The 14,385-nt window shown below is 46.2% G+C and overlaps 1 protein-coding gene across 3 annotated transcripts in view; it reads right to left on the minus strand.

Annotated features, from left to right (window-relative positions):
* LOC147623123 (propionyl-CoA carboxylase) overlaps positions 1–14,385 on the minus strand; it is a 96,089-nt gene that overhangs the window by 1,132 nt on the left and 80,572 nt on the right. For all 3 annotated transcript variants that reach the window (XM_086821184.1, XM_086821185.1, XM_086821186.1), the window contains exons 7-10: positions 5,669–5,859; positions 5,468–5,584; positions 571–651; positions 206–435 (exon numbers count right to left, since the gene is read on the minus strand). In XM_086821184.1, the coding sequence (XP_086677310.1) occupies positions 206–435; positions 571–651; positions 5,468–5,584; positions 5,669–5,859 (619 nt within the window). The remainder of the gene's footprint in view (positions 1–205; positions 436–570; positions 652–5,467; positions 5,585–5,668; positions 5,860–14,385) is intronic.

The following is a 14,385-nucleotide window of genomic DNA, read 5'->3' on the forward strand; positions in this document are numbered from 1 at the left end:
GGAGCATGTGTAAGCAGCTGGCAATGAGAACATTCTTTTTCAAATATTCCATTGGTAAATCCGTACGGGTGATTGGTTGATCTTTACGAGAAAAATGGTAGATTAATTCGCACCAATTTTGACAAAATATGCACTACTGAGAGGTGCCTGCTGCTCTGAGAACTTACACTATAGATGCTGTAGACAGACAGAGACAGAGAAGTACCTTATTCCGCCTCCACCCGCTGGCCCGTTGGTATAAAGAGCCTCAAACTCCCGGGTGAATCTTACGGCTTGCTCCTTGGAGACGAACAAGCCATCCATTCGTAGCCTGATGTCCAGAGAATCTTTAAAATTTGATTGAATGGGAGATATGAGCAAGCTGTCCACCCCAATAAGGTACGTCATTATGTTCTTGCCGCTCTTGGGAAACGATTCTTCCATCCATGCCAGTACCTTGATTGAATTCATGGCCGAACATTGAGTTAAGAGCATTTCTTGCTACCCAAAATGATGCTTCTGGACCACCCCATTACACATGGTCGTGTCTGGTTTCAGGTACAGTAAATATATATCATGATTGAAACCTACCATTAGTTCTGCCATTTTTGCTCTTTGAATACAACCCATTCCACCATAAGATATTTCTCCCCATGCTTTCCAGCCACATTCCTGCATACATTTGATAATGTTGATGAAAAAAGGTTTCTAAAACTCAACTTATCCTTTCAAAACCTTGTCAGAGATCTCTTCAATTCTTGTATTCCATAAAGTGTAAATAGGAAGAAAGTACATCCAACAAACTGATAACAACCCTCAACTAGAGCACCTAAAAATAGTGTTCAGAGAGGGGGTTCTCTCTCCATTATTACATATCAGATAGGGGCAGGGAAAGCCAAATTTCAACTCCAGCTGAGCTCCAATCAAGTGACCCATGGCTTCAATTGCATGGAAAAGATGCATCCCTTCCTGCATTACACAAAAATTTCTGAGAAGAGAAGGAAAAAGAAGACTGCAGGATCCACATCCTCATGTTCATAGTTGTAACTTGTCACGGTACGAAAATACGATACCGTACGGGAATTTTTGGTATGATATGAAATTTTGGGGTACCGTACTATAAAATACGGTTTTTTTTAAACACTTACAAACTATGGAGCTTCAAGCTTGAATGTGAGGGAGGGGAGGGCACTTTAAAGGAGTTGCTCGAGAGCTCAAGCCTATAGCCAAGGAAAGCCAAGAAAAACAGTCGAAAAACAGACAAAAACGGTAAAAAAAACAGAGAGAAAAACGGTCATATCAGGCACTGGGGAGGGGAAGTGCATCTTTCTCCACCCCTTTTGATTTTTTTGATCCCCACCCTGTACATGAGGTGAGGATGTATCTAGCCCTTCGTGGTTGTATTTAGCCCATCGTGGCTGTTTTTTCATTAACTAATAGAAGGATCTATTTCTCGGGGGTGGGGGGAAACGGTCATGTCGTACTGCATGATACCGTACAGTAATGTGCCATATGAACCGTACGGAACAAATTGGTTCATACTGGTACGAGAAACAACCATGCTCATGTTCCCAAGGAGATATGAGTGCAACTGCCAATTTGTTCCAAATCAGAGGTTGCCTCAAGTTCTTCTCCTTTGGGCTACATGAGTTCTCGAATAAGGCAGGTTCAAAATTTGGCAGGCTTGGAAAAGACTGGCAAGGGAAAAGGCTGCTCAAGAATTTAGCTGCCTCGACTTAGCAGTGGTGGAGATCTACCTCTCTTGAAACCACGATAACCTCCAATATTGGCACCAAGGAAGGCCATCCAATGCTCCCCTCCTGGCTGAGGACTGACAACATTAAGCTTACAAATAAGGATTTTCTCTTGGAACCTAGATCCACTATGCCAAGCCCTCCTTGTTAAGGACGAGGGTACGTGTATCCCACTTGGTGTGTACCCTTCGGTTCAGATCAATTTCCCGACTTGTCCAACACAGGAGCGGTAGAGAGATCAACGAGATGTGATGTACCATATCATGGCAAACCACTTGGCTAGCCGAAAAAGGCATGCCATATTTCATTACATGTGTTTCTTGGGCATGGTTGCAAGAAGGGGGGCTAGAAGCTGCTTAACTGAGACATCAATTCCAACATGGCAGCCCTAGTGTGTAATGGTGGCTCCCTTAAGAACTGACTAACGACAACTTACATCGCCCAAGTGAGGAGGGATGTCTCTAACGAGATAGATAATTAAAAGATATGCGTGTTTGCATCTAGTTAGCTCTGATAAGCTAGAATGGTTAAGAATTGGACTAAAAAAAATTATACTGATTAACAATAGATCTGAAAAGAAGTTATTAATATGAATAGCTTTAACGAGTTAATAATAGGCTAGGCTTGCCTATATAAAGCACAGGCTCTCTCCGTCTCAGTGACTTAGATCTTGAGGATCAGAAGTCTGGACCAGTCTACAAAGATATGCCAGTGTGAGTGAGAAGCCCTTCCCATAGAACATGCCAAATCTGATAGAAGACCAATCATGAAACAAGAAACACAAGCTCTTGCATAATACAAGGGAACACAAAAGTAACACTCTTTTATAGGGAACACAAAAGTAACACTCTTTTATAGAGTTTACAAAGGGTGACAAGAGGTGGTAATATCTACCTTGTGACGTGGGAAGAGCACACCACTTTTTTGTCTTTTGATCCCAATGACATCGTTGCTTACATGTGCATGATGATCAATGAGTTCTTGTTTCAAGCTTGCACAAAGTGAAAGATCTTGGAGAGTGCAAAATGGTGCTTGAATGGACCTTGCAATCCACCATAAAAGGCTATCACTCTACAACTGAGAACATATAGAGGATAGCACAGGGGAGCTAGGGTCTAGTAGACCCTTGCTAGATCTCATAAAGTGACCCGGTTGATTGAGTGACTGAGACTAGATTAGGGTTTGCACATACTAGGTAGATGTAGTTGCATGCCAATGACACGTTACAGCTGCCCAGAGGCATTTGGTCAATGAGAATGAGCAGGCCAGGAACCAAAGAGAAGAAAAGAAACATGGGAAACGGATGTTGTGGAGGTTGGACGATGCATACATACAAGTACGTGTGAAGGAATGCCTAAGAGAGACTGTTTGGGCCAAAGGAGGGTGGACAACAGTAATAATAGTTTGGAACGCGTTTGGAGCCACTTTGGGTGCAAAAGTCAGAGGTTTCTACACAACAATAAAAACAGTGTGAACACAAATGAAAAGGTTCTATTGTAACAGACTGTGCCCATAAAATCTTAATAAGGAATGCCTGAGAGACTGTGTTTGGTCCAAAGGAAGGTGGACAGCAGTAATAATAAGTTTGGAACACATTTCAAGCCATTTTGGGTGCAAAAGTCGGAGGTTTCTACACAACGATAAAAACTGTGTAAACACAGTAAAAAAGGTCCTATTGTAACAGAGTTTGCCCATAAGATCTTAAAATTTGATCAACAACGAGGCAATGCAAGAATGATATGCAAGAGAATTCACCGAGTGCTTATGTGTGTTTCCTGCGCGGACCATACAATGGGGACCAAGTATGGGCTAGTCCCCCCATTTCTACTGCTCTTTTATTCCATAAATCTGGATACATTTCTTATGGACGCACAGATACACTATCCATAGATCTTACATGCACACAATAAATCAATGTAAATTAGTGGAGAGTTGTCTTTCAATGTCAAGGATTTCCGTACCCTACTCTTTTCCCAGCAAGTTTGGACTGACTTGTGCACCCAAAACATGACTTCAGAAAAGAAACAGGTCTTTGAGAGGTCGTCATCACACACACTCCTTCCCATGGAACAGGAAATACCACTCAGCTTGTCATCAGAAATTAGGTCCGTTGGCCACATCAGCAGATAATATGACCATGGCAAACTGCCTTGCTTCTTGTGAATTGCATTCTAAAAGCACAGATAAAGAAAGTAAGTTATATTAACATTGTCATCACACACACACCTTCCCATGGAACAGGAAACACCACTCAGCTTGTCATCAGAAATTAGGTCCATTGGCCACATCAGCAGATAATATGACCATGGCAAACTGCCTTGCTTCTTGTGACTTACATTCTAAAAGCACAGATAAAGAAAGAAAGTTATATTAACATCTGTGGAAGGCCAAAAGAGTAGGCTAAAGAGCCAAGAAGGCCACCTCTGGCCACTGAGTTCAAGTGGCAGCAGTTCAACTTGCGGATGTCTTTGCATATGCATATGAAAGCCTCCCGTTTTAACTATGACATCCTAAATGTAACTGGGATCCTACTCCAGATGGAAGCTAGAGTATGATAATGCCCGGATATAGAAGGTCTAAGTGCCCTCAATAGCCCCTGTTTAGAGATCTCCAAGGCTGCCATATAGCAAGGCGCCCAACAATCTCCCAGTTGTGTTCATCGCAGTGAGAATGGTAATTCTTGGAAATGGATGGCATGATCTGAGTCCCCTTATAAATGACTTGAGGCCCCAACTCGTAAGACATGCTACTATACCCCAAATGAGATTAAAAGGCTTGCTCCTCACTGCCTTCTCCCGCTTTACAGTCGCCTCCCTCTCCCTCCTGTGACCCCTTTTTTTTGCCTTGCCTTCTCTTCATGCCCACAATATGACCACATAAGAAAGGACTTTAGTACCATTCTAGAAGGATATCATGACTTGGTGGATCTGCTCACACATGCCAAGCTTGCTGCTGTAGGCATTTATATCACCAAGATTCTTAAACATCATGGCTACCTTACAGCACAATGCAACCATACGACAAGCTCCATATCACTCCCATGAAGGGAGAAGGCTTTGTATTTCCCTCCAATGAAGGGAGGAGGCTTTGTTTTTTGTTTCTTACAGCTTTGTAATAATTTCGTGGAGGTCCCATGGGCCGTTTATTTGCTCCCAGAGGACGATAATACATTCTTCTTCTTCTTCTTCTTCTCTCAGAAAGGTAAGAACAAGGAGGCCGAAAGCACATCTACCTACCACGCAACCCGCCGAGTCCATCTAGAGCATATATGGAAAAACACCCTCCATCAGGCCAGTGGGAGAGGTTGCAAGGAAGCTTCGAGCATATGCAAAAACGCCGAGACGCTCTTCTATGGATCTGGAGCAGCTGTCCTTTCCGCAAGGTCAGAGACAGTGAGGTTACTTACTAATGGCCACCTGTTTGGTTGTCCCCCCGCTCCCCCCTTGTATGAGTTAACCTTCCTCCGAGAGCGGCCAGCCAGTGAAGAGCCCCGCTCTATCCCCTGTTGTTTTTCTTGTCTCCCATGATTGAGACTGGGTCATGTACTTCGCCGATTTGGCTGCATTTTTGGTAACTACTGGAAGGATCTAAAATGAAAGCATCCATCTAATGGAGGTGGAGGCCAAAAAATAATTTCACTAGATTTGAGACCCACAAGGAGGCCTAATGTAATGCATATTTTCGCCTTAAAACAGACTTCATGAGACGATTGATTCACCTCCTCTATTTTTTACCTGTGGTACAAGGCGAAGAAGTCTCTCAGGACGTAGGCAGAGCCCTGGTAATGCTCCCTCCGCAAGGACCCGATCTGCCGTCAACGCTTTGAATGTGACATGTGTGAAGTCTACTATCTATCAAGAAACATAAGAAATTATCCAGTCATGCTGCATACCACACATAAATAACCCACAAAGAAGATTTTTGATAAAAGTTACCACATCTGGAGTAATGTATGCTGATGGATCGCCGACTTCGTACAGAAGTTGTTGTCCACATGTGGCAATGCTAAGCTCTCCACCGGTTTGTTCCGGCTTGGCTATCAAAACTTCTCCTGTGTGGCTGACCTCAGCATATGGCAGAGAGACATCTAGCAGCTGTTGAACTGGCAGGTCTCGATATCCATCCACTGCATAAAAGTCAGCCAGAATTGACACTACTTACTCCCACGCTATGGCTTAGGTGGATACACTTGAAACATGTTATCACCTTTTAACCACATGAATTAAATTTCTTAATTTGTTAACTATTTATGATTTGATCCCCCTTTTTTTTTGTTAATATGGACACAGTCTGTAACTTGGTTGAACACAATGCTAATCAATACACTTAAATACACTAAGATTTGATGGACAGTTGCTCAAATACAAGAAGTAATTTGCTGAATTGACAAGGAGCAGCTGATGTGGTGGGCCCAGAATTCCAAGGCAACAAGCAGGAGAGCGACCCGGAGGTGAGCGCTGGATGGAGGATCATCTTAGACCGTCTTGTGCCTGATGCATCGATTAGGCGCAAGATTAGGGACCAACTTTCCATGTACAAGTCATTTCATGGCTCCTATGGCTGTCATGATGCACAGATCAATCACTCCAAAGTTGGTGTTGCTCTATGGCGGGAGGACTTTGGTTCGGATGGACCGGAGCTACAGCAGCTGGGCCATCCGCATACTTAGCCAGCCCGTCAGCTTCTCTTGCTTGGAGTAACTTTGGAGCACCTACAGCCACATTGCCTCTAGGACGAGAAACCAACTCAGGGTAGAGCATGCCAATGACCTTGTCTTCGTCAGTGCAAACTTGCGAATGCTTTGCAAGAGCGTGACCAAGAAGGCAGATCCCTTCACTGAGTGGGAGATGAGTCAACAAGAAGAGTAACAAGAGGACGAGGTGCAGCGGCAGCATGCTAGTGAGGATGAGCTTGATGCTCCTTTGGCACAAGCTACCCATGACCATGAGGCGAGCACTTCACATGGATGATCATTCATGGATCATGATTCATGGCCCATGGGCCTTATTACTTAGCTCTAGTCTCTAGGCCTTAGCACTTTTTGTCATTAACTCATTTGAGTCCTTCCATGATTGTGCCTCCTTAAGGCTTAGTCCTGACTCTTGAGTCACGACTCATTTTGTATCTACTTAATTATTAATACAATCAATTGTCAACGCCTTCACTCTTTGATCGGCGTATTTTGTTAATATGACTCAAAAGCTTACCATTTTAGTGTAAATTTGTGCTCATTTTGATGTACTTCCAAAGTAGAATAAGCGTAGAGTAGAAAAACTTTAAAAAAAAAGTATTTTTTAAAGTGTCATTCCCTCCCCCGTCCCCGTTCCCTACTTATGGCCATCCCCCGTCCCGTCCCCGTTACCGTCCCCCGTCTCTTGTGACTATGGTGGTGTGCTTAGGCTTAGAGTTGGGGAGTGATTAGTGCTAATCAATTGTTCTCTCTTGCTTTCTCTCACCCTCTTGCTTGAGTGATTAGGCTACCAACGCGATCGTCTTCCGCAGATATCCCACACGATCTTCGCGAGAGAGGTTGCATCACCCGTTGGATTAGAGCAACCGCCTCGGTGTGACAACGAGTGCAGGAGGATGACGGTGACGAGCGGCTACGATAGAGCTCTTGAGCCTAGCTCCAGCTCGGCTGATAGACAACTTCCCATGACACGTTAGGATAGGATTTCCTTAACACTATTCAAGACCTTGGTCACTCCCGCATTGATGTATGGAGCAGCCTTTTGGGCACCAAATCTTACAACGGCCAAATTGCCGAAGATAGAGAGGCCTCAAGTCATGATGCTCTCCCGTATGATACGCAACAAACCATCGGTCCCACATGATTATCCTAGTAGAGTTTGCTGCAGCACCCATGGTAGTAGAGGCACTCTTCCAGACAGTCGCATACATTCACAGGATCAATGCCATGGCCCTTGGAGTCCTCCCAGCAACTAGAAACACATGGGCATGAGTCATGGTATAGCCGAGTATGCACCTCATTCACAAGGCCGGGACTTTGGATGCATCACCTTCTGCCTCTCCACTATTGCCACGACTCCCCATTTATCAAGCTCTCTCACGATGATAGAAACCGGGGGATCAGATGTGATTTATTCGGACTATACATAAAGGATACCTGGATAACAACACATGAGCCACTCTCACACAAACGGTAGTACTTCATGGACACTTTCATGAGGCTTACAAAGGATGGTTTCATACTAAGGGCCAAATATCTTGACATATACATGTCACATGATGCCATGCGGATTGTAGTGGGCAAATTGCGGCTGTCATCGCACCGCGCCTGAGGATAGAGACAAGGAGAGCCATGTAAATAACTCGTGAAGAGAGGTCATGCACTACATGCCAGCAGGAGGTCAAGTCAGCGCAGCACTTCATATGCAGGTGCACCGTATATTATGAGATTTGAGGGAGGTTTCGTTGTCTCTTCATAGAGGGGTTTGAACACTTATCCACGATCATGGATTACCATGATCAGCGGTGCCTAGACCTCTTCCTACTAAAGCTTCATCACCACAGACTCACTGATTAGGGAGTCGAGACCTTGTGGAAGACATCCACCCCGGCCCCAGGCGACCATCACTCGGTTCTTCCAACCACAAGAGGATGCCACACCAGCCATAAATGACATACCCACAACCTCATCGAGCCACACATTCTCGAGTGCCCGACCTCCTGCCAAACCCCACTATGGTGCAACTCCAATTCATTTTGGCCTTTTGAAGACGTTAATACAACTTTCTTCTCCTCTCTCTCTCTCTCTCTCTCTCTCTCTCTCTCTCTCTCTATGGGAGAGCGGCACGGGTTCCCAGAGCTGAGCGGATATGCAGATTGTGCCGCGAGGAGGTGGAGACTGAGGATCACTTTGTATGTAGATGTAGAGCCCACCAGGGGGTCAGAGATAGATATGCAGGATTGTTTGAGGAGCACTCTTCACTACATTAGTTGATGGAGGCCTCGGACCAGCGACAGCTTGGCGGACTACTACTAGAGCTTCATAGTTCTCGAGCAGACACCCGCTCCCATTAGGGGTGGGAGACAGTCCCAGCTCACAGATTTCTTCTAGAGAGCTATGCTAGTGCCAGCAGCTGATGTACCACGTGGGGTGACCGCAAAGAGAGCAGAGGAATTGAGAGCCAGGAGGAGACCTAGACAGACTGGACATAGAGCCACCCGACTCCGTCACCGAGAGATAGTAGCTATCCGAATGAGACACCAGATGGAGACACAGGAGAGGCTAGCTCGCTTTCATTCAGACTCAGGGTACATGTTCACGCCATTCACAGCCTCAGCATCGGCGATGTATGATATCTTATATCCCTCTTATGGCACTGGATGGAGTTAGCCATAGATCTGCATAGCATGCTTGTACTACCCCTTCAGCATATAGAGATGCATCTTGCCTTAGCACTCCATCCACATCCCCACCCCCCCTTATATTGTTTGTATATAGGCTCCACCGATCCATGATGATTCACGGTTGTATCCAGACACATGCACACTTTTTCTTTTCTTTCTTTTCTTCCGATGACCGGAAGAACACAGTTGTATTATTTTTTGTCTCATAGGCCGACTTTGGCCTCTCGTAGACGTTAATATATCTTTCTTTCTTCTTTCTTTCTTTCTCTCTCTCTGTGGAGTATGGTATGCACTGGTTTCCACTTGGTTTTCAGTATACAGGCTCTGCATGGACCGCCTACCCCCCCTTCAGTATAGTTTGGACTCCCCTTCTTTCCGGCTATCTCACGAGGATACCAACCAGGTTATCCGGTCAGATCTTCTTAGCCTCTACACACATTCCACATGGATCACACCCCTAGAGCTCCCCACGAAGATGCACTTTTACAGAGACCACTTCCTCACTCACTGAGGATCGATTCATCCAACAGCCGGGCTACTTGAGTGTTCACATGTCCCACGCCATGCGGATTGCGATTGGCCAGATATGGGATTCTTCCCACCGCCTCAGAGTGGAGGCAGGTAGAGCTGAGCGCATCTTCAGAGCCGGGAAGCTCGTACAGACACCCAGAGAAAAGAGGATCTGCCGACTATGCCACACAGAGGTTGAGACGGAGGAGCATTACATATGCCGCTGCCCAGTATACTATGAGATCCGCGGGAGGTTTCATTGTCTATTTCATGAGGGATTCGGTCCACTCTCCAAGATCATTGACTTCCAGGACCAGCGTTGCCTGGGCCTCTTCCTGCTTGAGCTCCGCAAACGCAGGGACACCTTCTTGAGACACAGGCCCCAGCCACCCCGCCCCCTCCCTTGGCAGCCAACCATCACCAGTTTCTTCCGGACCCAGGAGGTGGAGGAAACCGACATAGTGGATCTTGTGGACCCTCCACGAGCTGCTCTGGACCTACCTTGCCCGAGAGGAGTTACCTCAGACCGAGCCTCTGCACTCCAGCATGCCCGACGCCCTCAACCCCCCCCCCCCCGGTCGGCCACGATCACCTCATCAGCTCCAGATCCAGGACATGCTCCACCGCCATCAAGCTACCTTTCCACGTGACATAGCTGAGGGAGACCTCTCGGCCATACTCGTCAACCCCATGCTTGACATTTTGGAGAGTGGTATACCATCTACTCGGAGCTGATGTTGCTCCCATGTTTTTATGTTCTTAGTTTTCCATGACGAGTTTCCATGGACAGTTTTGTATCACCCCAGTGAGATAGCTATATTTATGTTTTCATTCTGTTTTATTTTCCGTTCCATGATGAGATATGCCATGGACATTATTGTACCACTTTGGTCTCATAGGCCCCGTGGGTCTTTAGTAGACGCTTAATATATCTTTTTCTTTCTTTCTTTCTCTCTCAGTACCTCATGACATTACATTATCCGAGCAGAGTTTGTTGCGCCTCCTATGATGGTAGAGGCCATATTCCAGACTATATGCCTGCTAGACAAATTCAGAGAGATGCCACAAGACAGATTGTCATACAGAGCTTTTGACGCATCTAGACAGCCGGTTGAGGCAGGAGACAGAGGATCATGGTATGCACAGGCCACACATTGGTTCTCACAGCATGGCCTAGACATGGATCATCTACCACCATTCCAGTATGACAGGGATGGACCACATATCCGTCTCTCTCATAGTGAGAGGAACAGAGTATTGAGACAGGACCTATGGCAGCTCTATACACAAGAGACATGGATATCGCCTACACAGCCTCTTCCACCGAAGATGCTATACTACAGAGATCACTTCATGAGTATCACTCATGATGGATTTACCCCACGGCTCCCGAGTGGCTATTGGTCAGCTTAGAGTTTCATCACATCGATTGGAGATCGAGACTGGCAGAGCAGCACGGATTCCTCGAGAGGAGAGGGTATACAGATTGTGCAGAGAGGAGGTGGAGAGTGAGGAGCATTATGTATGCAGATGCAGAGCATATACAGCCATCAGAGAGAGATATCCCATTTTATTCAGAGAGCCACATTCCCTACGCCAGATCTTTGAGGCAGCAGACTAGCACATACTGGGGAGATTCATTCTAGACATACAGCGTCACAGAGAGACATCATTACAGGCTCAGACAGCTCCAGAGGGGGGACGATAGACACACATTACTACACTTTTTCAGAGATCCATCCCACTCCCAGTCCCTACACGGCAGGAAATTACTCTCCAGAGAGCAGAGACACTCAGAGCCCGCAGGAGACAGAGGCACCTAGCTTTCGGACACCACGCCTATGAGAGAGATGACAGAGATCAGAGCTCAGTTTCACAGAGAGGGTGCGGAGCGACTGGCTCGCTTCAGAGCAGACCCAAGCATGTTCTTCAGGGAGCTGTGGACACCCCCTTTATTGATGTATACCATTTTATACCCCCAGTATGGTACAGGATGGAGCTCGCTAGGTTACATATCGTGATTGTATACTCCATGCATATAGCTTTGCATTCTCCTAGTAGTAGAGTTCCATCCCCTCCCCCACTCATTGTACTTATTGCACACCCAGATTCGGCTTTTTAGTTCATTACTTTTTTATTTTGTTGGGATGACAGAGGATACCCCATACAGGTACACCGATTTGTCTCATAGGCCGAGTTCGGTCTTTTGGAAGACGTTAATAAAATCTTTCTCTCTCTCTCTTTCTCTCTCTCTTTCTCTCTCTCGTATTGGCTATTGAAGATCACTGGGAGTTGTTTGTGATATTCTACCATTTTTAGGTAGGCCATTTGTGACTCCCTTGTGTTTGTGTGTTTTTTCTTTTGGTACCACCTTGCGAGCAACAAGTTCTTGTGGCTACTCTCCTTTTTGAGAGAATAGGTTCTTATGTCTGCTGCGTAGCTGCTACACTTATGCTTCACATCCAGAGGGGTGAAAATAGCATTATGAATTTGTTTTTGATGCACTCATAAGTCTCTGTTGCAGACGTGGGAATCGATTCTTGAATTTTTGGCTCAAATGTTGTCGAGGCGGTAGGTAAGACTGCTAGTTGGTTACTATTGGGGTTGCTTGAACACACAAGCTCTTGTGTAGGTGCTGAATGCACGAGAGTGGTTGAGTGACTGGCTTGGTGTTGCTTGGGGCGATTGAGACGAGCTGGACTGCCCTCGTCCTCAGTGACACAGCTACCACCATTACCGACACATGCATGGTACTCTGAGATAGTCGAGTGATTTCATGCCATGGTATATAGATGGACTGTCTCCCCCCATTTTAGTATAGCTTGGATTCCCCATACCTTGATCTCTCACGTCAGGAGATCAACCGGATCATTCGATTAGATCTACTCGGTCTACACATACACCAAACATGGGTGTCTCCGTCAGAGATTGGTAAGAAGTGTGAGTTCTACGAGATCACTTCTTGAGACTCTTCGAGGATTGATTCTTTGAGATCCCGGGATACATGCAGATACACACGTCACATGCCATGCGTATCACGATCCGCCATCTCAGGGTATCCTCCCACCACCTCAGAGTAGAGACTGGCAGAGCCGAAGTCTGAGGATATCCCACATGAGGAGAGGACATGCACAGTATGCATCACAGGAACAATAGAGGATGAGGCCCATTATATGCTCAGTTGCCCGGCTTACTATGAAATACGGGGGAGATTCCATTGCCCCTTCCAAGAGGGATTCGGACAACTCACACGGGTGATACAGTTTGAGGATCAAAGGTGCTTGGGCATGTACTTGATGGAGCTCAGATGACACAGGGATGTAGTGTTGAGGCAACATGCTGACAACCCCGGCACCACAGATTTCTTTGTGGTACATACATCCACATCAGAATCCACTGCCCACAACAGTGCCTCTACTACGACATCAGAGCCCACCACCCGCACCCACGCTCCAGCTCCACGCCCTAGAGGAGTTCTTAGTGAGAGAGCCCGATCCATTCTACGAGCCAGACGTCCCCGACCCAGAGCATCAAGACCCTCCACCACACACAGACAGATTCGAGAGGTTCTGCGCCGACATGTCACGCTCCCATCACAAAGGCCTGACATTCACTCCACCATCAAATCGGTTTTGGCCGAGGCGGGTATCGTCATTAGCTGATCACAGCATATCTCACTCTACACAAGATCATCTGCTAATCACATGTACTGTCAGATGTTTTCATTTTACTTTCTCTTTCAGTTTTCCATGGCTCAGTATATCCATGGTGCCATTGTATTACTTTAGGTCTCATAGGCCCTTGGGGTCTTCCGTAAACGTAAATATAACGTCGAGAAGGAGATCAAAGCTTTACAAAAAGAGAGGGAAGCTTGGAAAAGGGAGAAGGAGAGGGAGAAAGAGGAGGGAAGAAGGACAAAGAAGCATGGAAAGAGGAGACAGGAATGGAAGAAGGAACGGGACACTATGAAGGAGGAAATCGACATCCTCAAAGCGGAGGTGATCTCTCTACGGGACCGACCATGTAACGGGAGGCATTGGAATCGTATAAATGTGAACAAGATTCTGAGCACTTAACACTTGAGCATTACAACCACAAAGCTGAAAATGACAGTACACCACATAAAGGGGCCGATGATAGGCTGACCCCCCCCCCCCCCCCCCCCCCCCCTTTAGGTTATATTACCAAAAGAGTCTGCAAAGCACAAGATTACGGGTGCCTGGGGATTCACCACCAGCCTGCACCTGATTCTTCCAAATACATTATGAATGAATACATTTCAAACAAGAGAACCTGTAGGTACATCCGCCCTACACACAGGTACATCCGCCCTGCACAAGCCTCTTCACAGGTACATCCGCCCTGCACAAGAGTATCACAATCCTCACAGGTACTCCGCCCTGCACAAGATGTAAATGGATAATTAGGCCCTGTTTCCACGCGAGAAACTGATCCAGAAACCTGTGTTCTCCGCGAGCAAGTGTCCCCAATGCTTGCCCTAAGCACCTGCTATACCAGGAATCCTTGAGACACATGATACATCTTCCAAGGATGGGTGGTAGTACCACCTTGCCATAGATAATCTCAAAGGGCGCCTTGCCCGTAGAAGTATGTACCATATTGTTGTAGGCAAACTCCACAAGTGGTAAATACTTCTCCCAATCCAATTTGCGGTCGGATACATAAGATTTCAGCAAGTCGAGGACGGCTGAATTTGCTATTTCACTTTGCCCATCTGTCTGTGGATGGTAAGCTGATAAGAAGTTCA

The sequence above is a fragment of the Cibotium barometz genome, chromosome 27 (genome assembly GCF_041138505.1).
Source record: "Cibotium barometz isolate CiBa-2024 chromosome 27, ASM4113850v1, whole genome shotgun sequence".
Lineage (NCBI taxonomy): Eukaryota > Viridiplantae > Streptophyta > Polypodiopsida > Cyatheales > Cibotiaceae > Cibotium > Cibotium barometz.